At 42.8% G+C, this 25,317-nt stretch overlaps 1 protein-coding gene across 6 annotated transcripts in view; it reads left to right on the top strand.

The window, feature by feature from the left end:
• The window catches only part of PRR5 (proline rich 5), an 88,901-nt gene extending 64,508 nt beyond the window's left edge, over positions 1–24,393 (top strand). For all 6 annotated transcript variants that reach the window (XM_079304814.1, XM_079304817.1, XM_079304816.1 and 3 more), the window contains 2 exons: positions 20,935–21,073; positions 23,783–24,393. In XM_079304814.1, coding sequence (XP_079160940.1) covers positions 20,935–21,073; positions 23,783–24,333 — 690 coding nt within the window. In that variant the 3' untranslated portion in view covers positions 24,334–24,393. The remainder of the gene's footprint in view (positions 1–20,934; positions 21,074–23,782) is intronic.
• The last annotated feature ends 924 nt before the right edge of the window (positions 24,394–25,317 follow it).

Genomic DNA, 25,317 nt, shown 5'->3' with positions numbered 1-25,317 from the left:
GCTCTCTCTGCCTTTTTTGAACCCTTGCCCGTTGTCTCTTTCTGTTATAGAAGACAAAATAAATGCATAAAGCTGCCCAGTATGACCTTTTTGTTATTTCTGCAAAGTTCCTTTCATTTTAAAGGAGTGGAAGAGTACATTGCAAGATCTGAAAGTGAAATGCAGAGAGTTGTTTTTCCATCTCAGAAGCAACACATCAAACTAAGGACAGCATAGTGGTTAAAAACAAAATATCCCTTCCTATCAGAAAGCTGCAGCTACACTGTGATGCCAGTTGCAGTCAATTCTTTGTAGCCACAGCTTATCACAAGTGTTGGTTACTTTTGGGAGATTTTCTTACTACGTCCCTTAGACCTGAAGCATAGGTTGAACAAAGTGGTATGGGTGTGAAGTTTCGACATGCTTTTAATTTCTCCTTATCTTTGTCTGAGTTCCTGGTTTAGAAGACACAAAAAGAGGAAACCAATAAATAAATGTATTGTATACCTTATTTAAATGTAAATCACCATGTCAAGAACCTATGCTTTAGGTGGGTTGTGCATAAATTTGGATGTTTTCTTCCTAGTGAAAGGGTGGTTTGCTTGTGCTGTTTGCATCAGCCCCATAAAGAGTCAGGCAAGAAGTCTTGCAGCCACGACACAAAGGGCAGAGCCCTCTGTTGCTTTGTGTTCACACATGCAAAACTGAGAATCTGGCCCTCAAGAGTCACACTTCAGAATATTTTGTAGATGCATTTGTTTCTGTGCAATATTATCTCTTTTTCTACTTTATTTATTGTCTCTATCAGCAAGGGCAGTTTGCAGTTAAATTGAAACAGGTTTGTTATCCTGAAATGAATTTGTAATGCTGGGATTTTTAACAAGGCATAGCATCTGATGAAGAGAACTTGTCATATTTGATTTTGAATTTCTTCGAATTGTTATGTCTCTAGGGGCAGAGGTTGGGAAGCAGTGTTGGTTACTCCTGGCCATTTATGACTGGCAGGGGCTTGTTCAGTAGGAAGTCCAACCTAACCCATGCTTCTGCACCACAGACCTCAATAGTTCTGCACTCATGTGGACCCTCTTTGTAACAATGGAAGGACAACAGAAATCAATTGCCACCTGAAAAGAGATTTTCTTTTCAAATTGACTACTCTCCAAAACTAGCTTTTAGCTTATTTGACAACACCATGTGTTACCAGTTTTGTAAACTTAAGCAGTGAAAAAACAGGAAAGCAACATAAAATGGTATAGTTTTCCTTTGTTATATATGAACCTGTCTCATGAACACCATGTCATAGAAATTTAAATGTGCATCTTGTCCCTCATCTTTAGCAGAAGGATGGTCTTTCAGAACACAGCCAAATTTTGTCCATACCAATTAAACACAATTATTTTTTAAATCAGTTTGCATTGTGCAGATTCTTTTTGGGTGTTACACTCAATGGTGCATTTTAAGAGTACCTCACATTAGGAAACGTGTCAGTTCTATGAAGGATAGTAGTTACTTAGCCAAAGGTGTATCTTCAGGTAGAGTTGGTTAAACTAAAATAAATGTCTCCTGGTGTTTGCCTCTAGTGATGAAACCAGTCTATTAAAACCAGTACAAGTATATTGCTAGACAAATCCTTAATCCTTACCAAAATAAAGTGAAATCAGTAAAATTATTCTTAACTTGAATTAGCATGTCATTGCAGATCATATAACTTTGTTGAGTAAGAGAGGCAGAAGATTTTAACTAATGTACATCATCTGTACAGATGTCTTTTGCGGACCCATTTGGGCTAGTAGACTATATCTGGCATAAAAGATAGCAATAGAAATAATTAATAAAATAGAAATTGTAACTGTTGAAAAACTCTGAGCAGGAAGTATTCCCACAGTGCAAAAATCCTTTGAGTCAGGGCAATTTAATACTGTAATTCATGAGTTGTCTACAGGAGGAATAGAAGAAAGTTAAACTAAGCCAACTTTTAACGAAAATTAATTAAACCTCATTAGAAAACTGTATGGACACTCATTCTGAGAATTAAAGGAAGGGAGGCAATTAATGATGCTTCAATTCTCCATCAAAGGCCTAAGCATAATTTATCTTAACAGATTTCTGTTCTTAATTCAGTTAGTGTAATTTCATTTCCCTGAATGACCCCAGGCAGACAAAAGCACAAAGGAGTAGTAGCTCCCAGGACACTACAGGTGGGGTCCTCAGGACTTTTTGACTGTTATCACAGAGCTTTGAGCCATCCTAGGTGCCACCAGCGCCCTGAGGAGTGTTTACCAGTACCTGGCACAAAAGGTTTTGTCTCCGTGACTGAGCTGTGTCCCTGCAGGTGGCAGGGGCAGTCAAGCCTGTGGTCAGGGCACCTCACCATTCTGCTCTGCTGGAATTCACCAGGCACTGTTCACAAGATGAATGTCAAAAGGGATTTCCAGCAGAAAAGCTGCACGGGGTCGCTTCCTAGTGTTACAAACATGGTCTTTCCTGTGTTTTTTGGAGCCAGGTCACCATCAGTTCCCAGCACTGAACTGGGGCAGGGTGTGCATTAGTTTGGCTGGTCCCTGAGCAGGTTCCACCGTGTGTCTACCTTCTTAATGCCCAGGTACCAGGTGAGTGGAGGAGCTTCCTGCCAGGAATTTGAGAGGCAGCCAGTGTGCTCATTCTTCTGCTCCATGAGCCTTTCCTGTGGCAGAAAAGGGGCTGCACAGAGCTTGCTGCATTCTGAACACTGGTACTTGCTGATAGCATAGCTTCCTCTCCCATCATCTTGCTGGCTGCATTGTCACCTTTTACCTTATCATATGTTGCCTTCTGACTTTTTTCCTTCCTAACTGAGTTTTATTTTCCCATGGGAGTGATTCCTGGGGTTTTGGTGCTTGCCTGTTTCTCTCTGAATTTTGTTATTGTGGGAAAACTTGTTTCCACTTAAGCTAACAGGGTGATCAAAACAAATGATATAAAATGTCTTAGCTTCAGCCTTCTCTGCAGAAGGTGCACTGAGAAGGGAAAGAATTGTGGAAGGTATGGAACTGCCTTCTCTGACATACCATCAAGCCCCCATCCCCATGCTTTTCTTCTCCTGGTGTGAGGTTGCCAGTGCCAGAATCAGCCTGTGCAAATAGCATGGTAACATAGGGACTTCTGCAAAGGGCAACTGCTTTGTGGTGTATTTCTTCCAAAAATGTTAATTTGTTGTAATTTTCTATAGATAGGGGAATGATGGAATGAGTCTCTTGGAGGCATCTTGTCTCCCATGGTGAGTAGACACTGTTAATTGCCTTCTGTCAGTAATTTCACAGTCTTACCTTTAGTTTTGTTGCAGCTGCAGAAGAAACAACTATGTGATAGGATGATACGTGATAAATACTGTGAAATTCATTAACTTGCCACTACCTAGGTATTACAAGCAATTAAAAGGTCAACAGATAATCATGTAAGAGAGCAGGACTCAGATTACATTATTAGATTTAAACCATTATCTGTTGTGAATCTTCTTCTGATACCAGTGAGCTACATGGCAGTGGCAGCAAAACTTCTGTAGCACAAGGTTACAGTGATGTGACAGATCATGCCAGCTATGTGCACAGCTCTGCCCAGCGCCTCCAGTTATGGCTTTGGCATGAGCAAAGTGGCTGGCCATGGCTATGGTTTGGCTGAGGATGACCTTCCATCAAGCAGAAGGTGGAAGCTGTGGTGGGACAAGGCAGGTACACAGAAAGGGAATGTGGTCACAAGAGTGGATCCAGAGGTTTGAAGTTATTAGGAAGAGCTTTGTGCTTTAGTGCTTTCTGATCCAAATGCAAAACAGAAACCAAGGATACTTCCTCTGCCAAGACATCTGGCTGAAATCTGTCTTAGAAGTGCTTTGTAAAATACAGTTGTACTTGGAGTGGCTGTTGCATAAAACCAGTTAAATTTCTTTTGAGGAATCTAAGAGCTGCCATCTGCTTCTGTTACTGGACACCAGGTATCTCCAAGCCTCCTTTTTTGCTAGACAAGAGTTTTCGTGCACTGGGCACTGTATTAACACAATAAAAACATGGTCTCTGCGCTACAGATTGTGCACCCTGATACACGAGAGAGTAGATGTACATGGATGGACAAAAAGGGAATGGAAGGAAACAAGGAGACAGATATCATAAAAGTGATTTTATGACTGTTGTCACTGACCTCAGTGGTCAGAAGTCCTCTAGAGGCCTCCTTATCTTCTTCTTGTAGGTTGACTATTGGGGTCCAAGAAAAATCTTGAATCCAAGAAATATCTCTCATTCCTCCTGTATCACTCATGAGCCTTGTTTAGCTGAAGAGAACAAAACCTTGGAACAAGCAGTGGGATATTTCTATTGTTTCTCCTCTGAACATGTGAGAACAGATATCTAGGCAGTATGAAGTTAATGCAGCTCTGCTAAAGCTCTTGTGTAGTAGAGGTGAAATTGGGCAATAGTTGCCTAAAATGCTCTAGAATATGATTGTATATATAGCCATGTTGATAATGTTTAAAAAAGAAGCAAGGAGAAGACTTGGTCCCTGGAGGTGGCTATGTGGGTTAAATTAAAGCACTAGCCAGCACTGAGGAGAAGAAAAACAAATTTGTTTCAGTAGTAGTCATATTGCCAAGAGGTAGGTCAGGGTATCTGTTGGTTTCCATTGTATGTAGCTCTCTATGGTTGTTGTAAGAATCCTGAATATTGCTGAATTTTGCTGGAGTGTGGAGTTGCATGTCCTTGGCAGGTGATGGACGAGGGAAACGCAGTCCTTCAGAGCCAGTCCTGATGGCTAATCCTAATCTACAGACTGTGTTTGGGGAGTGCACTGGCTGTGAGCTCAGATTCTGTATGCTGGTATTTCTTTGCTTTCTCCATGCATTGTGTTGCTGAGAAAGTATATTGGCTCTAGACCAAATCAGTTACTTCCTAGGTATTTTGAATTGAATTTTGAAATTGAAATTTCCAGGAATTTTTAATTGAACTTAAACAGTTAAGTAGGAATGTGTTTCTTCAAAGCATTTGCTGCAAACCTGGAGGACTGCCTCAGGCCCAGGCTTCCAGGCTCTTGGACTCCTGAAATGTGTTCTGGGATTGATGGAAGCTCAGCCTTCTCAAGAGGAACTGCAAAATGTCAGGACAGACAGGTGATCTGCTGCTTTCTGGCTCACAGGGATGAGTACTAGTGATGAAAACTGTATTGCTACCAGAAATAGCATTTTTTTTAAATCCAGAAGGCACAGCTGATATATCTGCTCAGTCTGTTCAAGTGTATTTCAGAAAAGAAGAAAATTCTTGGAGTAGATTCAGTCACCTTGGAAGGGTGAAGCACCATGGAGGATGCTCAATGATTTAAAAGGGGAGTGTGACTGAAAGGCAATGTCAGAAATCCTCACAAGTGGGTAACAGCAGTCAAATTAATGTTTGTGGCTTTTCAAAACCTTCACTTGGATGTCTCTTCAAAACAGTCTGGATGCACTGAGGGAGGGCTATGCCATCCAGTTTTCTCTTTGAGTAGCTGCCTGAAAATAAATGTAAGATGGATTTTCTTAAAATAAATGAGAAACACCCAAGGCTGGATAAAAGTCTTGAATGCTCAGACTTAAAGGTCATCAATTCCCCAGCAATGTTATATGAGCTCAAAGTATATAGATCAGCAAAAACTTCAGGAGGGAGCCTAAAAAATAAAATTTGTTCTCTTGGGCGTTAAACATCACATGTTATTTGGCAACTCATAGGTGATCTCTGCATGGGGCTGCACATGCATTTCCATGCATGTGTGTATTTGCTCTGAGTGTAAGGTGAGAGTCCTAAAGCATTTGTTAATGCAGATAAACTAAGTCCAGCTCAGATGTATTCCATAAACAGCTCTTCAGGTACACTCATCTTTGTGTTGATTCATTTGTTCAGTTGTTGGAAAGTCACAGGAGTGTATTGGACTGCTCTGGCCTGTGCCCAGGGAAGTCACTTAGGTGGGAATCAGACAATCTCTAGCCCTAAACCTATAAATGGAAGAAATGCATATCATTATTTTTGCTGGATCTTATTTAATGAACTGGCTGCTCAGCTTCTGCAGAATCCTAAGCACTGTATTTGAAGCCTCAGAGTAACTTCCTTACTTTCAATAATTTAGTATCTTTTACTGGTCCTTATCTTCTGCTTTTTCTTTTGCAGACCCATATAAAATGTTTAATGACAGTTTAAAGAAACATAGGACATTGGATATCTGTAGGTCAGGCAAAGATTAGTCTGCTTTTAGTGTTTGTTCTTTCTGGAAAGAAAAATCCTATTGCTCCCTATTATTGTGCAGTCAAGCCATTTGAAAAACTCACCAGCTGAACAAAACCATGGCTGAGTATTTTGTCTTCCTTATCTTTTGTCTATGCCTCAGTGCCACCAGTGAAAGGAGGAGACAGAGCAGTTTCTCACGCTGACATTGATAAAATTTGGCACTTGCTGGAGATTAAAGTGAATATGACAAGATCTTTCTTTCTGAGGCATTAACAGGGATCTGAAGTGCTGACTTCTGTCAGTATGGCAGTGGCAGGCTCCTCTGCCTCTCCCTCCTGTGACTGCTGTTGTTATGAGAAAAGCAAGAGTTACAGGCTTTTACCAATATGTCAGTGCTTTAGGATAAAATGGAGAAGAAAAAATAATGTGAGGCAATGCTATCAAGGGCTTATAACAATACAACCATGAATTATGCAGTTGCATCTGTCCAGCATGTGCAAAAAGGATACCAATGCCTAGGAATGAACATAGGGCACAGCTCCCATGGTAAACATGGTAAACATGGTATAAAATTATTAACCTAACAGGGGTTATTCTGACTTAGAGCATATAAGAATGTGTGATGTCCAAGTCCTGGTTTTCCCATTTCGTTCCACCATGAGGTAATACCTGTTTGCAAGCACACATAATACAGTCTGAGAGGTTTACTGAAAGTTAATCCATTGTGAATTCTCAATCCCCTCCATTGGGCTCAAAGAGCCCTCTCAGAGGCAAACTACATTATTCTAGTTTGTTCCAGTCTGCAGACGTGTGACTTCTGTTTCTTCCTAGCTCAGGCACATTTTCATGTTTTGCCTTTGGGCTGTGGCATAGGGAGTCCCATGGGGAAGGGGGCACACAGACTTCCAGCAGATCAGATCAGCTTAGTCAACACAGGCTCCAACAAAGCAAAACTTAGTCCCTGTTTGAAGCAGTTTTGATTCTGTTTTGAATCTATTTTCTAAAGGGTAAAAAAATGTCAGAGTTGTTTGCTTGGGATGAAAGTAGCGTAAGTCATCAGGGAAATCCAGGACATACCTGAAGTTTTCTAGTCTGGCAAACATGGACAAGTGGGCTAGAAACAGGAGCAGGTAAAGTAAACTCTCAGTCCTTATCCCTTGCTCCCAATTACTTAGATGCAGGGCATTTCATTACTGAGATGCTTCTCCAAAATGGATTAGTTGATCTTGTAGTCCCTCCGTGAGTTTACTCAGCACTTTTCTGGGACTTGAAGCTCTCAGATGTAGAGTCCTCCAGAAATGCTGAGCCCTGTTGGAACAAGTAGAACATGTGCCAGCAGTGTGCCCTGGCTGCAGGGAAGGCCAGTGGTATCCTGGGCTATGTTAGACAAAGTATTGTCAGCAGGTCAGGGAGGTGATCTTGCCCCTCTGCTCTGCACTTGTGAGGCTGCACCAGGAGTGCTGTGTGCAGTCTGAGCCCCTCAGGACAGGGGAGACATGGACCTCATTGAGACACTCCAACTAAGCACTGCGAAGGTGGTAAAGGGATAGAAGGAAAGACTGTGAGGAAAGACTGAGACAGCTGGGGCTGTTCAGCCTGGAGAAGAAATGTCTCAGGGGCATCTTACCAATCATGAAAAATACCTGAAGAGAGAATATAAAGAAGATGAAACGAAACTCTTCTCAGTGGTTCTCAGTGTCAGTGAGCACAGACTGAGGCACAGGGAGGTCCTCTGAACATCAGGAAACATTGTCTTTGAGGGTGTCTGAGCAGAAGGATTCACCATTGCATTCACCCATCTCCTAAATAGGAAAGCTGCAACCACACAAGAAAAACACTATGCGAAAGTACCAAAGAGATCTATCCTCTTCTCTGTTCAGAGGACTCAGTAGCTAAGCTGGTTCTTTATTTCTGGGAACAAGTTACTCTATCAGTTATTGACCATCTTCATCTTTCTGTTAAATAATTCCTAGCACAGGTTGTTTATGCTTAAGGGCTACTGCAAAGTCCCATGCAGCAAGTTTTTACATCCCTATTTGCTAGAAGCACCAGCATATCTTCCAAGAAAGCCTGCACAGAGCAAGCCCTATTTCCTTTCTTTGCCTCTGCATTTCTCCTGTTATCACTGTTAGCAAGAAAATGTTGCATTTAGTTAACTTTTAGGTCTGAATCTGCATGGCTGATTCTATGCATTGCATTACCCTTGGTGTCAAATTAGCAAAAGCTGAGAAGAATCCATTATCACATTTAATACTTCCATGAGTTTACTCACCGCTTGCATTGACTGCATGTGTAAATGGAGGCCAGATGTTGCTACACAAATGTTGTACAATACTGCTATGTAAATTTGTATAGTACTGAAGGATTTGCTCTCCAGGACTGGCATCCTGAGAACAGGGTAGGCATTGGAGGTGAGAGAACCAAGTATGTCCTCCTACTTGTGAGTTCCTGCAGTGGGTAAAAGAATGAGATCTTGGAGTTCTTCCTTAGAGTGCTGTGCATACCAGTGAAGATGGAGGACATGTGAACAGGACAATGCTGTGTGGTGCAGTAAGAGCAGCAGTTCCTGAACAGCTGTGCACTACAGGAAGGCTTCAGCTGTTGGGCAACACTTGCTGCTCCAAGAACCACTGTGGTCTCCTCCAGAGCATATGCTAGATGAATTTAGACAATGAAATAGTGCTGTAGAGCAAATAAAAGTGTGCATAACTGGCAACAACTCCTGAGGCCTCTTCTCAAGAAAGTAAACCATAGCGTAACTTCACTGCCATAGGTTTATCTGTGAATAGTCTGTGATTTTGTTTGGAAGATGAGTGCGAAATGGATGTTTGGCTGTAAAGTATGTGCATCTGTCTCTTCTAAGGAAGATGGAGGACTGTAGATCTCCATCCAGCATGTGACCCACAGTGTAACTGGGAGCATATGCTGTACCATTGGTGATGCATGTGGCAAGGACTAGTGACCCATTTGTCTCCAGCTCCTCCCCATGATTTCTTGCCTGCCCTGAGGCAGGGTTGGTCTGTGTTATTCAAGTTCCAGAAAGTTGTGATGCTGTGAAAATGGGAAAACAAGTAGTCCTGATCTGTAAGGGCACTGGTTTCCAAATGTGTCACAAGCAAGGCAGCTGCTCTCCCTTTCACTATGCCAAGCAGCACGTCTTGCTGTTTATGTGGTCACCAGGATGTGCAGTGCAGTGTGTACACTCTTATCAATTCTCCACCAGCAGTGTTGGCTAAATAATGTGCTTTCACAACAGGTATTATTCTGTCTGCCTTGTGACTTATAATGTCAGTTTTCTCTGGGAGTGGTTGGGCAACGATTCTTACTCAGTATGTGTCAGATTATCACCATTGCCTAAGTGTTTCTGTGAAACTGAATTTTCCTTTTCTCCAATTAATCTGCTGCGTTTAAGCAGAAAATAGTTGCATTTCTTCGCTGTTTGCCTGTGTGGTTAAAACAGGGCAGGACCTCATTTTGCTTTCAGAACTGACCCTATAAGTGCTTTTCTGGCAGTGTTTCCTTTCACACAGGATCAGGTCAGCATTTGGTTAGTAGACAAAAAGGTGTGAGTCCAGCCATCAAGGGTGCCCCTGGTGTCCCCATAGGGAGGATGCTCAAGCAGACTAAGTTCGAGAGTGTGTTATGTGGCCCATGAGCTGAGACATACACTCACTTCTTATCCGTGGACAGAGGACTTTGCTCTTCTGTTCCATTAAGTGACTAAGAGTGATGATTGCTGAAATTACTTTGTTAAATAATCCAGAAATTTGTCTTTTTCTCCTTTCTTTCCTGAGTTTCAAAGTTGGTAACCTAAGCACCAAGACTGTGCTGTGCATCCCTTAGTGCTTTGTCTGGTACTGGCAGGGCCTGGGGCTTGGGTCCAGAAGGTCTGGTTTATTTGTTCCCCTGGGTCTGGAGGGACATAGATTTTATGGTTTTTTTTTTTTAATTTTAATTTTTCATTTAAAAGTTATCCAGCAGTTTGTCAGTTGAAGCAGCAGACATCCCTTTGCACCAATACTTACTCATGCACACATGCTGATCAGCTGAAGTGTTAAAACTCAAGGTGAATGCTCCAGCCAGTAATCAATGACCAGTCATTGATTTAGCACATCCACAAATTTCAGGTGAGCATGTAGTTGCTCCATTGCATCTGTTTTTAGGGTTCTTTTAGACATTAGAGATACTTTTCAATGTATAATTTATTAGGTAAATGGTCTTTTAATAGTCAGTGCTAAAGAGGGAAGTGAATAGCAATTGCCATTTATTTCTAAGTGTTACAGATGGTGGGTATTATTAGTCAGAACTGGAAAACACAGAATCTGTGACCTTTTATAGGTACTCAGCAAAACACTGAGTTACTGCTGGTCAGTTACAAGCAGTTTGGATGTTTAATAGTTGTTTATGATGATTTTCATGCACAGTGTCCTGGTTTGAAAGGACAGGTGTCTGCCAGTAAAGGCAGAAGTTTTCCTTTGAAATAGAGACTTTAATTCCACTCCCCCCAAGTATTACAATTGTTTGAATCAAGGACTCTCAGGCAGAGATAAGGGGGTGGGAATAACAGCTCTTTTACTAATATATCTAACTGTACAAGCAGAAAATAAACAGCAGTTGTTAAAATTACTAACAGAACAGAATAGATAACTCGGTTTCAGTCCCTTCTTTAGCTGCAGGCACGCTCTCTCTGTGCTCGGTCCCGGTGCTGCAGCTGGAACAAAACCCGGAGCTGCAGAAAAGCAGATGGGAGCTCAGGCAGGAGGGGCGGCAGCCACGCCAGTCTCGGTTGGGAACGGGCTGGAGCGGGCGGCTCCTCGCTCACCGTTTGTGTCCGGGTGATCAGCTGTGTTCGCAGAGGCAGGAGGCTGGAACGGGGCAAATGCAGGGCAGGTGATCACAGAGGGTCTGGCTCTCCTGTGTTCCACCGCGTGGGGCTGGAGACGGGGCGTCCTCCAATGAGCTCCCCAGAAACACGAGTCCCCTCCGGAAGCACGAGAGGCCCTTCCGGAGGCCACTCCCACCAACCTCTTTTGTCTAGAGTGATCAGAGATCCTGGGTGTACCTGGCCAGCTCCATTGGCATGATAATGGGAAAAAATCTTTCAATTGACACGGTAATAGAAAAACACTCAACCTCCAACACACAGGAGTTCCTTGAAGCAATGTATGTGAAGCTGTCCAGCCAGAACTGAAGCAGCCTCTTGTAAAGGTGAATTAAGAGAGGCTTACGTAGCAGAGAAGCTCAGCAGCTGACAGGGGTCTTGCCCATGGACTGAAAAAGGACCATGGGATGGACTTGGGGTAATATGAAACAGCAAATGCCAAAGGGATGAAGCAAAACGTTAAAAGGAATTGGGCATGAGAGAATGATGGCCAGATGGGGATCCAGCTAAGGCCCTGAAGTGGAATTACATAAGCCAAATATCAATGAAAAGCAGCTGGGTAGCAAGAATAGCCACCAACCAGGCTTATTTCTGGTCTCTTGCCATATATGAGACATTCCTTTAAGGTGTGCCTGATGGTCAGAGGGTGTGATAGCTTTTTCGTCTCCAGCTGTTGTGAGTTCTGTGCTTAGTTCTCTGGTCTGATGCATTGCAGGATTTTTAGGCTAAATCATTTTTCCATCATTTCCATCTATTGCCAAGATTTCAAGGCAGTTGCATGGGGTGGTGAATATGTAATTTTTCTGCTGGTGGCCACCAGAAATATTTAAAAAGAAAATTTTATTTTTGTTCTTCATAGTGCTGTGATAGCAAGTACTTGTGAACAGGCTGTAATTCCTACGGCAGTGGGGCAGAAGCTGCTCCATGATCCAGGAGCAGGCTCCCGTGTAGTGGGTTGGATGACAGACACTCACCAAGGCCTCTCTTATCACTCGCCTCCGCAGCTAGACAGGGGAGAAAATATAGAAAAGGCTTGAGATAAGGGCCAGGAGAGATCACTCATCAAATACCATAAAAAGAGATTCTAATTAGAGATACTAATTGAATTTATGGCTAACAAAATCAGAGCAGGATAATGAGAAATAAATAAAACCTTAAGAACACCTTCCTCCCACTCCCTTCCTTCCCAGGGCTACTTCCTACTCTATTAGCACAAGGAGACAGGGGCTATGGTCAGTGTATGTGTGTATGTATGTATGGTCACTGTTTCTCCTGCTAGTTAGGAAAGGAGTCGTTACCCTGCTGCACCCTGGGGTCCCTCCCATGGTAGATGGTTCTCCAAGAACTTCTCCAACCTGAGTCCATCCCACAGGCAACAGATCCTGCAAACTGCTGCAGCATGAGTCCCTCCTATGGGTGAAAGTCCCTATCAAACTGCTGCAGCGTGGGTCATCCTACCATGGGTACAGTCTTTCAGGGATAGGCTGTTCCAGTGTGGGCTCCTCCTTCCCCAGCCTCCCACGGGGTCACAGCCTCGTCTCAGGCATCCCCGTGCTCTGGCATGCATCTCCTCCACAGACTGCAGATGGATTTCTGCATGCCCCACGGATCTCCATGGGCTACAGGGGCACAGCTGCCTCACCATGGTCTGTGCCACAGGCTGCAGGGGAATCCCAATTCCAGTGCCTGAAACATCTCCTCCTTCTTCACTGACCTTGGTGTCTGCAGAGTTGTTCCTCTCAAATATTCTCACCCTGCTCTTCTCTGGCTGCAATTACAACTGTGCAAAAGCTTCTTTTTTCCTTTTTTTCTGATATATGTTATCACAGAGACGTTACCACCATTTCTAATTGGCCCAGCCTTGTCTTGAAGCTGCCATCTTTGATGCTGCCAGGGATTGGCTCTGCCAGACATGGAGAGAGCTTCCAGCAGCTTCTTGCAGAAGCCACCCCTGTGGTACCACTGGGGTACCAAAGCTTTGCCATGCAAACCCAGTACAGTTGTATTTCCTTATTGGTCTGTTTGTGCAGGCTGTTAATGGTGGGGATTTGCCACCTCTTTGCTCCCTTATACAGGTAAAAAGGAGATCTGCAGCTTCACATCCAGTTTTTAGTGTAAGAAGAGAGAGGAATAAGCAGCAAAGAATGCACAAACCCAACTCCCATTCTGCCATGTGCCAGGTTTCCATGAGACAGGAGCATAACACACCCTACCTTTGCTCACAAAAGTGTGGGAAGCCTAAAATTCTGTATCCTAATTTAGTCAGGCTGTCTAATGATACGTGCCAAACTAACAGCAGTCTAAATTGTTTTTCATGTCTGTCGTTGTCTTTGGGGATTGCTTCATGTCTGGGTTTCTTACCAGAGCCTGAGGAAAGGAAGTAGCCAAGACCAGGTGAGAAATGGTGTAAGGCAGGTGATTAATTTCTGGATTCCTTTGCGATTCATAGTCAGAGCACCTCCCCCGTGGGCTGGGCTTGGGCAGCCTGGTTTACAGTCACTTGGAAGTGCTGTTGCTGCCTGATAAAATGTTAGGTGTCTTTTTTAAAACAAAAAAAACCCCAAAGTATTTCTGTTATAATGGTGAATAAAGACCCTGGGTACAGCAATGACCATCTAGTTGCAGAGGGCCAGAGGCTGCAGCCAGGTTTGTATCCTCCACCGAGTTGGAGTGATGACAGGATTACTTGCCTGCATGTTCACTACTTTGAGAGAAGGATAGCGTGGGGAAAAATAATGTAATAGGAAACAGAAGTACAGACTTGTGATTCTGCTTGTTTCGTTGCTGTGGTAAAATAAAGCAAGGACATTTGATAATTTAAAAATATTTATTTAAAGAAAAAATGTGGCAAATATTATCAAAATAGAGTTTATGTTCTTGGCAGCTTTACAAGTCAGGTAGCCTGTGCCTAGATACAGTGTTAATAATAGCTTATCAGTATTTTTTGTTAAAATTTATGCTCATGAAAAAATCTTCAAAGCACTTCATATTTGGTGAAGAGCATATAAAAGGTTAAAGTAATGAACACTGAACATATATTAAGGTTATCTTTGAGAGCAACTCTTTACATCTTTGAATGCCTGCCTGAGGTGACCTCCACTTTAGGACTTTAAAGCTTAGAGAAATTCTATGTACAGAAGAAATTCTTCCCTCTGGCAGTGGTGAGGCCCTAGCACAGGTTGTCCAAAGAAGCTGTGGCTACCTCACCCCTGGAATTGTCCCAGGCAGTTGGATGGGGTTTGTAACAACCTGGTCTAGTGGAAGGTGTCCCTACAGATTATGGGATGGGATAAGCTTAAAGGTCCCTTCCAACCCAAACTATTCTCTGATTCTATGATCGTACACATTGAAAAAGGAGGCTGTGGCTTTATGTGCTTAGTTACAAAACCCTCATCTATTCTTCTGAACGTACCTGTTTACTCATTTATTCCTTCCTTTGTGCTTTCACCAGAAGCCCTTGTGCCCTTCAAAAGCTCAGTATCATGGTTAGTTTACAGATTTAGCAGGGATGGAAACCTGAGCAGTTTGGTGCATCCATACTTGCTGGAATGATTGTGGATTTGACTTATGGGGTTTTGTTCCTAAATACAAGAAAAGTTTTATACCAGTGCCACACTCAAGTGTAGCAGTAGGGCCCATGAATGTGGCTGGTTCAGCAGATGGGGTAGTGTCTTCATAAAGTACGTACATAAATAATCTGGAGTCTTAAAGGATGTGGGCCTCCTGGGAGTGCTTGCATATTTACATATCAAAACCAGTCATGCATAGGGCCCTTTTAATGCATTTGAACTACTATAGAAAATTTTTGGTTTCAAAGCCATTTAATTAAGGTTAATGAAGTTTGGGACTCGGGTACTATATTTAATGCAGTAATACATGTCTCTGTTCTTGACAGATGTCTTCCATTTGCAACAGTAGTTACGTATTCTGGACTCAAATTCCCATTATCCCCATGTCTTCAGACTAGGGCAGACTCTTATCATAATATGACATTATGATCTCTTCCAAATGGAGATGTAATGAGGTGACTCTGGTTGCATTTTGAAACAGTGTGACCAGTATGAGGATCCAGCAGTTCCACTCTCCCAAAAGTACTAAGGTGCTTGCAGATATTTGATATTGAGCTATTTTGGCCCTCAGTTGTGAAATAAATAGATCAGACAAGGCCTTTGAAGAATTTAATAGATACATCTCACACTCACAGAAATGCATGAAACTCTCCTACTAAAATGAGATTGGGCTCATGAAAGGTCACAGTTATCTTTTAAAGTAAATTTTTGTAGGTCTGCAGAGCAAATATTGCATAAAGGTACAGATAGAATCTCTGTTTTACTGATACTGCTCCAAATTGTGCTACAGCTTCTTGTAAGCTAAGCAGCCAGCCTTAGGACTTTTTGCTTTATTGCTTCATAGTGACATACTGAACTCCTAAGGCATTGAGGACTAAGTACAACAAGAAGCATAAACTGCCAGAACAACAGGAAAATACATTAGTAGTAGTAGTAGTAGTAGTAGTAGTAGTAGTAGTAGTAGTAGTAGTAGTAGTAGTATTTTAGTGGTGACTTTTAAGTCCTGTCATAATTTTTTCGGAAACTGTTGTGACACAAATAACCATCAAAGTTGGCTTAACTCTAAAGTTCATTTTATTTGCCTTTATAAGCACAAATTACTTGCAAATTTGGGGAAGGGTCTAATAAGGACTTCATATAGATACTGATGTAGATAGGTGCACAGATGTCTGCTCATACTTACCTATTTATCTATTTTTACATACAATTATATGAAATGTTTATAATAACTATACTTTCCTGCATTCCTAAACTTCTGCCAGAAGTGTTACACAAACAGGTAATTGCACATGTAGCATGGGGGATGGGTTAGAAACCACTGGTGGGAAGACATGAGTTTAAATGCACCCTTGGGCCTGGCATCTAAATCAAAACAAGCTCTTTACAAGCTCCTAAAGCTTGCTTTAAGCCTTTAGATACTTCTCTAGGCTACCTGGAGTTAGGTGTTACATAAATAAGTGACAATACCATTAGATCATGTGGAAAGTTTAGATTGGAAAAGCTGAAATTTTCCTTGGTGAACTTTAGGATGTACTCATATTTGGTAAAATAGAGGTCAAGAAGATGCTTGTCCTTGAGTAGCAGAGCAGAAAAGGAATGCAGGAAAACCACTGTTTTGCAGGGTCAGGACAGCATCTGCACTGTATCACACTCCTGCTCTGACAGAAACTCCACAGCAAGTAAAGGTTTAAGGGGATTGCTCCATTGAGCCCCTTCAGGAAAGCTTTGAAAAATGGTCAATGCTGGAAGAATGTCATAGGTGATGGAGCATGTTTGTGCCAAGGCCCAGAGCAGAAGTCGGCATTGGCTCTGGAGAAAACTGTGTATTTTACAAGTCTTCAGTATGTTTTTAAAAAAATCTCTTGGAATGCAGAGCTAAGGATTAAAACTAATAGCAGGCGGTGTCAATACTGAGTGATTTACAATGTAGTGGTAGAATTCAGTGAGGCTCTCTTCACTTCAAAAGTGCAACTAAAAGAAACTGAAATGAAAAAGAGGTGGAGATTAATACTGCTTTGAGAGAGCAGAAATGAAGGCTGAGGGCAAGACTGAAGAAGAAGCTGACTGCAGGACAGTAGTGGTGGGGATGAGGTGAGTCAGTGCCCTGCACAGCTCCCTGGCCCCATGATGGAAAGTTACCCCAAGAGTTGTAGCTTGGTGTCGAGTCTCCATCCTCTGAGCTTACCACGGGAGCCTATCCCAGCCCAGCAGAGCTGCTGGAAGTCTCCCTGCAAGAGCAGCAGTTCATGCAGAATACAGCTCTGGCTTTTGAGGAGCTGTCCTGGTTTGGGACAAAATTAGGGGAAAAACTCTCCCAAAGGAGAGCCCCCCAGAAACAAACCCCCCAGAACTCCTTCCCTCTCCCCCTACCGGGTTTGGGAAAGAACTTCCTGAGAGGGAAAGGTGAAGAAAACTTATTTATTTTATCAAACACACAAAAAGAAACACTCCCCAACACAAAGGAAAAAAAACAGCCACGGATGGCAAAGGAATTTGTCACCCATCTGAGTAGGTGTAAGTCTCAGAGCAGCTCTGATGTCAGGGAGGGCAGGAACACATATGTCTCTTTCACGACTGAGTCCGGGATCTTCTTGTTGTTTTCAGCTTGGGTGATGTTTCCTAGCTACTAAGGAAAGAAAAAAAAATGCAAAAAGCCAGCAAAATAAGCCAAGCAAAAGCAGAGAGGAAAGGGAGAAAAAAGGGGAGAGCAGCCTAGCAAGCAGCAGCAGCTAAAGCAGCGAAAGCTGAGGGGAAACCAGCAGGGAGGAGCACAGCAGCCCCCAGCCAGCAGCAGCGGCTGATGGGGGAGGGCACTGGTAAGCTGCTAGCCAAAACAAATCTACACAATTTGGGGATAGCATCAACCCAGGACAGGAGCTCATCAGAACATACGATTCACAACCAAAAGAACTCTTCAGAACTGAAGGCTGGTAGAAAATTGGGCACTGTTAAGGTGCCACTAGGCAAGGACACTTCTGTTACTCATACAGTTCTGCTGGTGGTAGGAGTAATTTTGTGAGCAGCATGGCACTAGTTACTGAGGTTTGTGAAGAGCCAATTTAGTTTCAATTTGTCTCAACACTGATTGTCAGAGGCATGTGGGTGAGGGGTTGCACATATGGCATGTGCAGGAGACAACTAGAAGAAGATGGGAGAAGCCCTTGTCTCTGGGGAGACTTTGCCTGGCAACCATTTCACAGCTTACAGGGGTCAGCAGGAGTCACTGTACCCCCACAGAGGCTTCTTCAGTCCGATGGCAAAAGGTCTTCACCTGTGGGCTGCAGTGGAAGGTTGGACTAGGCCAATGGTCTTCTGCCAGCAGGCAGACTTGGGCTGGGGGCAGGGCTATAAAAGTAACTGCATCACAAACTCTGGGGGCTTTTTCAGACTTCCTTTCTTGTGGCTTAGTGACTCTGGGGACTTCTGAGTTGTGGCTTTTTGAGTCTGGGAGCCTTTTGAGGCTCGTGTTTTTGCTTTGGCTCCAGCCTGCTGGGGGCTTCTTTGTCCCAGCCCTAGCCTGCCTTTTGTCCTTTTTTCCCTGGCCCAGCCTGCCTTTTGACTCTCCTGCCCCTGCTGACACTTACTCACTCTTACATACCTGCCTTCCCTCCATCTGGGCACTTGGCGGGACACCAGATGACCTCTGGGCCTCGTGTGTGGCCTATGTCCTGCCCTACCCGCTCCCCATTCCCAGTTCCTGCCTGTCCTGCCTCCCCCTGTTCCTGACTGCCGCCCTGCCGCCTTGTCCCTGCTTCCCTGCCTGAGCCACCTGTGTCCAAGCTTTTCTGCCTCCAATCACGCCCACTGCCGTGATCCCTGCTGTGACCCTGCCCAAGGTTCTGCAGCTCCTGCCCAAGCGCCGCTCCCTGGCCTGTGTGCGGCTGCCCATGGCCATGGAGCCATGCCTGTGGGGCCACGCCCCTCCCAGAGCTGCCAGGCTCCCAGCAGGCAGCGTGTGGCACATCCCCGGCACGGGGACACCGACAGTACTTCCATCCTACCGCTGGTAATGCCTGCTTTCCCTCTCTGGCTCCCCTCTCGCTCTCTCTCTCTCTCCCCCATTACTTCTGCATTTTCCTTCCTCCTCCCTTGTCATTTCTAGCCCCCTTCAGTAGGGCAACTTCTTTTTTTGTTCTTGGATACAAGGTTGTCTCGTGACAACAGCTACAGCTGCTCTGTAAGCTGTACAGATGGATTGGCCCTAACAGACCTCAACTCGACCAGCATAGCTCCTCAGAGAATAGAAATAACAAGTCCCTGGGTGAGACAATGATAGGTTGGATTCAAACTCAAACACAGGACCCCAGCCAATCCCATTCAATTAAGGTTGCAGATCTCTAATTGGTCAGACCCCAACCAATCAGGTGTGTAAGCACAGGCACTTCAAAGCCCCTATAAAAGCCCCTACAATAATGCTCCATTATTAAATGTGGGCTGTTGTTGCATGAACTTTGATGTGTTCAGTCTTGTGCCTGGCTCCAACAACTGCACCCATCTCAGTTGATTTAATTTCATTCTAGACCATCTATTTTTAAACGAATTTGTAGTTCCCCACAGTGGAATGCTACTGGATTCTTTCTCCGTAGCTGATACTTAAGTACTTGTCTTTCACAAGTATAAAAAATACTTAGTAAAGCTCTACAGGAAAGCCTGGGCATGAGCGATGCTAAATATCACTGGCTTCTGCCACTCATGTGTCATGTCTAAGAGACCAATTCCAGAGGTATTTAGTGTGGGAGCCTGATGCAAGATGTCCTAAGCCCTGGTCTTTGCTTGATGTGATCATGATGGGATTGTGAATATGCAGTAGGGTAGCAGGCATGTTGCCTTTCTGAGGACTTGAGTAAATCCCAGCAAGAAACCCTGGAACAGATCTCAATAGGCCGGTAATGATTTGGAAATAATATGTGCACCTTCATTAAGTCTTCTGAATTATTCTAGTGTTATTTTTGCCTGGCAGTATAGCTGTAGGCTCATGCTGCTGTTCCTTTGATGTTTGCAAGCTTTCAGATCCACTGGATATGCCTTGTGTTCAAATCTGTATTTGTCCCAAAGTTTTTCAGGACATAACACATCACTGAAGATTGCTTTTTGCTACTTAAAAACTGCTGAACTGGAATTCAAATTCTGTCTAAATTTTAATTCTGTCCAAATATGAATTCTCTATTGGCCATTATTCGTTTTTCATTCATAAACTTCTGGCAAATGACGAAGCAGCAGTGAGCAGCACAGCAACTGGGGGGTGGATCAGCCATTCAGAAACACGTGAGAATCACCCTAGACTCTAGTTGGTGAATCGTACTGACCTGTGAACACATCCTGAACGTCAGTATCCTTTCATTGCTGGAGGAAGTGTCACAGTTTTACTCATCTGATCTTTAAGTTTTCCGGAGGCTTTCATTCCAGTGAGATTTTTTTTTACAATAATTCAGGAAAACATCATGAAATCTCCTAAATTCTGGCAGAGTTCTTGCTGAGTATGGCATTTAGGATCTTAATTTTGCAACATGATGTGTCAAGCATGTAGCAACTGTGAATTTGCTCCATATTGCAAGAGGTATCCTACTTATGAGTGTACGGGGCTCTGCTCAGACAATGCAGGAGAACACTCTCTGCTGCTGTAAATTGAAGGGAGAATACAACTCTGCAAGGTTTTTCTGTCACCTCTGCAACCCCACAAGTGTGCTTGTGGGTAGAAGTGCAGAGTTAACAGCTAAAAGCTAACATTTTGCCTGTGGATGACTCTTACCATACTAATTATAATGTGACTTTTGCCTGGAAAATTATAGGTGCCAGGGAGGGATAAGGAAAGAGAACAAACTTCTTTAATGTAGATATTGGTTGTTGAAAATACTCCAGAAGAAATATTTCTGAGGGTCTCAGTTTCACTTTTTTCTTAATTCTGTCAGTATCACCAAGATGGTAGTGACACCTTGTGGTATCAGATGCTATCATTCACGAAGTCACTGTAAAATTTCAGTAGGAAAAAGTTCAGGGATGTTTTTAATTCATGTTCACAGATCATGTCCTCTATCCTTCTCTGAGAGCTGTGCACTAAGTAGGATGTACTTTCTTGGATTTAAATGTCCTGGAAGTAGCTCTGATCTGATTCACATCTCTTGTCTTTACAGAAGAGGAATCAGCTGTATCAGCAAACCATGATCACATTGCAGGGCACCTGCGCTTTCAGTCATTGAAAATTCTTGTTCTTTTCTGGTTGCCCTGGTGAGCCAGGAGAGCTTGTGGTTGGAGAGGGCTGTGCTCATCTTGGGTATTTCCTCTTTTTCAGGGAGTTCATGAGTCAAAAGGTGTGACTGAAGATTATTTGAAACTGGAATCCCTGATCCAGAAAGTTGTTTCTCCTTACTTGGGCACGTACGGTCTGTATTCCAGTGATGGACCCTTCACGCACTCTGCTTGTATCTTGGGTAAGAACAACACAGACTCCATTTGACACAGCACAGAGGACTTCCCAAAACCTTGCTCTGTTCAGGGCCAGGGCCTGCACAAGAGGTGACTACCTATGCTTACATGAGTACATCAAAGTTCATTTCTAAGACCATGCTCTTTGCAGGATGCAGTCACAGTGAAACTTGCAATGGCAAAAGATGAAAACATATCATCATAAGAGTGCTCAGTAATAAAAATCAGTGAAATTAATCTAGAGTGTGTTTAAAATTTCCATTCTACCTTTTAACAAGAGAGCTTTAACAGAAGATGATTTATGGACAGTGAGAGGTAGAAGCAAGAAGATACTTCTAAAATACTCAGTAGTTCATTTTCATTAGTGTTCATTAGTACACAAAGGTCGCACAAGGCTGTTAACATTAGAGAAGTGAGGGATTTGTCTTAGAGAAGACTAACACATAACTCCCTTCAAGCATGTAAAAGCTTTCTGCAGAGTAGAAGATAATATAATGTTCTCTATCCCAATGGAGATGAGAAATACAAAGTGGGTCTCACATAGTAAGGAGAATTCATATTACAGGAAGGAAAAATCTCTCATTTCACATGAATTTCCTCTGGAGGTTATTGAATCTTCACTGCTGAGACATTTTTTACCCATCATGTCTATAAGGAGCAAGGGGGAAATGTGGGCTGGCCTGGAGCTTGAGTTCCCTTCAGCTTAATTTCTGATTCTTAGAGCTGCGAAGCCTTCAGTGACTTCTGCGATGGCAAGATTTACCCAGGATAAAGGTGGAATATCCTACATAGCAGCACAATCTGTTGAAAATACAAGGGGGATACTACCAGCGTAAATGACAAAGAAAATGTGGTAGTACCTGAGTATTTTATTGTAAGTACTGGGATGGCCTGATAGAATAGAGCAGACAGAAGGGAAAATAGAGCATTTTCTCTGCAGTCAGTTCAGTCTGTTAGCTTATCAGAAATGGTCAATAAAATAGTTGATCCTCCCTTGAAGGTGAATGGCAAAAATGGTTGTGTTGCAGCAGGTGTATAAGAAGCAAATGAGTTTTATGAGAATAAATAGAGGCTGGTTATTTAAGGAAAATTATTCAGGATTGCTACTTTGTATTCATTGCTTTCCATTAAAAGGCCAGAAGCATTTAAATGGAGCACCAAATTGACATTTTCTGGTTTTTAATAGCTTGACATACAAGCTATTGTATGTCAAGATAGAAAAAATGTATCTAAAGAGAATAAAACACCAGTTAAATAATTTTTAGTAAATAAATGTCTTATTACATGACTGCAGGAGACAGGAAGGTTTTGGTGGGCTGGGCACTTCTTGCTGCTACCTGGTTTGTAGATACAGCAGTACTCCTGAAACAGGTCTCACTGTAATCACTGAACCTGGATCCAAGTGAGCTGATTCTGTAAGTGGCTGTTTCTTTTAAACTAATGCATCTAATTCTCTGCAACTATTTTGCTAACATGTTGCATGTTGTGACCAGAGTTCACAGGAGCCCCAGGAACCTTTTTCTGTTTGCCAGTTCAATCTCCAAAGAAAAAGTCCAAAAATGAACTTGGATCAGATGATTTCACTGCTGAGGCAGACACAACTGCAAAATACAATCTTAAATATAGAAATTGGCTTTTTTAGTAGTACAGCATATGATTGGAATTTGTGTCCAGATAAGCACATAATTACACAATAGCATAATTGGAATACGTAAAGGCAATTGCAGAGTTTGCAGGGAACATATACTAGCACCCTCATTTAAAGCAGACAGTTTATTTGCAGTGGCTGTGGTTGACTTCCAGAGGGTAATTTGATCCTCTGCTCCAGTTGTGCTTCTTTCATGGGATGGCAAGTGAGGGTAGTAGAAAGAAAGCTTAAAAAGTGAGACCTCTTATTAACACCACTTTTTCTTCTTGTAGCATGAGTGAATCTAAGCACTGAGACCTGCACAGAATTTGAGTGGTGGTGGTTCTGTTTATGATGGTCATTTTACTCACACTGCTGGGGCAGCGCTAAACTACTGGCAGAGAGGGAACTCCATGCTCACTTGGTGCCATCTGCTGCTTATTTTTTGGGAAAATCCCAGATTAACAGCATTCAAGCAATCACTGCTGGATTGAATGCAGATTTGCTCTCCCAAAAAGAGGTTTCTGTGGGCACTGCCCTCTAGTCTACATTTTCAAATACTCTTAGTGCTCTTCCCTGTGTGGTCACTGAACAATACTTTGCAAGTTTTTCAAAAATTAGTAGAAAAACTGCCCGTCTTAATCCTTATGCTCCAAATCTGAAGAGACTTTATTTTCCCAGGATGGGTGGAAAAGATATATTTCAGCTACTAGAAATGAGTAAATACTTTATAACCTGAAAAATAACAGAACTGCACTTTCTGATCTTGTCTAAAGGAGGTATTTAGAACTGTATATCACCTCTCCCACTATATTTAATGTTTTACTTCTGCTGCTGAAGTTGCGTGAATATAAGGGAGTCTCAGTTATTATTTGTAAAGATAGATTTGGGTGTTCAGGATGCTAAAGAAATCTAGAAAATATGAAGCCTGTGTATCTACAAAATCACTAAAATGTCTTCTTCTAGAAAAGCTTAATTCAAGAAAAGCTTATGAATATTCAGGAGTTCACATTTCTTTTGAACATACATAATTATTAGTACCATAATAGGAGACTTTGCAGATATTACTCTGGATCTTTGTTTGCAGAGAAGCGGTTCTTCAGACGTTCGAAGTCAGGTGACATCCTTGCCAAGAACCCTGTGGTGCGATCAAAGAGCTACAACAATCCACTGCTGACACCAGTGGCCGAGTATGAAACTGAGAGCATAGCTGGCAACGGAACTGGCATCCGAAGGCACTCCGTCTCAGAAATGACCTCCTGCCTGGAGCTCCAGGGGTACTCCAACCTCACCACCATCATGGACAACGGTTCCAAGAGCTCCATGACAACCATGAAAAGCTCACTGCCAGGAGACCAGGAGAGGCCCAGCACTGGGTCAGTGCAGTGCTCTAGCAAGCTCAGTGCAGCTGAGCAACAGAAAGGACTCTTCCATTCAATTGGTGACCCACGCAGGTCTTTTGAGCTAGACAGAGACACTTCCTTACTTCCAGTTCCCTCTTCCAGCCCTGAGAACATAGTGGATCAGATTTTGGAGTCGATCGACTCTGATTCTGAAGGCATTTTCATTGATTTTGGCCGAGTCTGTTCCAATTCATCAGCATACAATGTGGATGTGAACAGACAGAGCATTGTGTAAAGGATATTAGGAGACAAACTGTGGGGTTTAATACTATACATGAAAGTTACTAAGGAAGTGTGTTGGACTATGGGACAGCTGTCTATGCCTGGGCAGAACCAGGTCATCATAGCTGTACTGAGCAAATACAAGTTTATATCAGGTGGGAATCTGCTGAGGGGAAAGCAACTCCAAACATTTTTCTCCATCTCTGTCACCCTGCAGATGGATTTCCTATTTCTTTATAAATTTTGGGGTTCACAAACTCACAAGTGTCTGGTAAGATACTATTAGAGCTGCAGCTGGCAATGTTTGTTCAGGAAAACAGCTCAGCAAATAGCTGTGCTTGCTTCTCATTTTCTAAAGAGATTTCCTGCAGATGATGGGTTGTTCCCTGAGCTGTAACACCTCAGCCAGAGGAGAAACATATCCTTTAAAAAAAACCAAACAAATACAAAAGGCTATGGCCTGTCATGCCCCAGAATACAACAATAAAAAAGTTTCTTTTAATCTTTTTTCTTGTACATCCTGTATGCACTCCTTTGCCTAATGATGAGTTAGAGTTCTTGAAGAAAGGCAAATAAACAGAAATATGCTTCCTGATGTCACACAATGCCTGGTGTTTCACTTTCTGTTTCACTATTTCCTCAGCCAGTACCTTGTGTCTGGGAGAGTTGTCTTGAAACTGGCTTTCAAGGCTGTATTAATTTGCTCTGAATGTGGCACTTCTCAGAAATCTGTCACCTCCCGAAGCATCTGTTGTATGGACAGATTCCATCATAATTCAACATACTTGTTTCCTAAATAAATGAAAACATGGCCTCTCAGGAGAAATCCTCATTATATATTTATATTCTTACAGAAATACCATAATGCATCTGCTGTCAGTTATGTTTTTGGGCAGTGTGAGCCTTGCAGCTCTTTTTATCCTTAGCACATCCAGCTCTTTGATTCTCCCTCATAGTAACATGGTGGTGTGAGTTGGATCAGTAGTTTTGCAGAGGA

This window comes from Erithacus rubecula, assembly GCF_903797595.1.
Source record: "Erithacus rubecula genome assembly, chromosome: 4".
In the NCBI taxonomy this organism is placed as follows: Eukaryota; Metazoa; Chordata; class Aves; order Passeriformes; family Muscicapidae; genus Erithacus; species Erithacus rubecula.
Note: the sequence above shows the minus strand (reverse complement) of the source record. Positions and strands in the feature narration are given on the sequence as shown.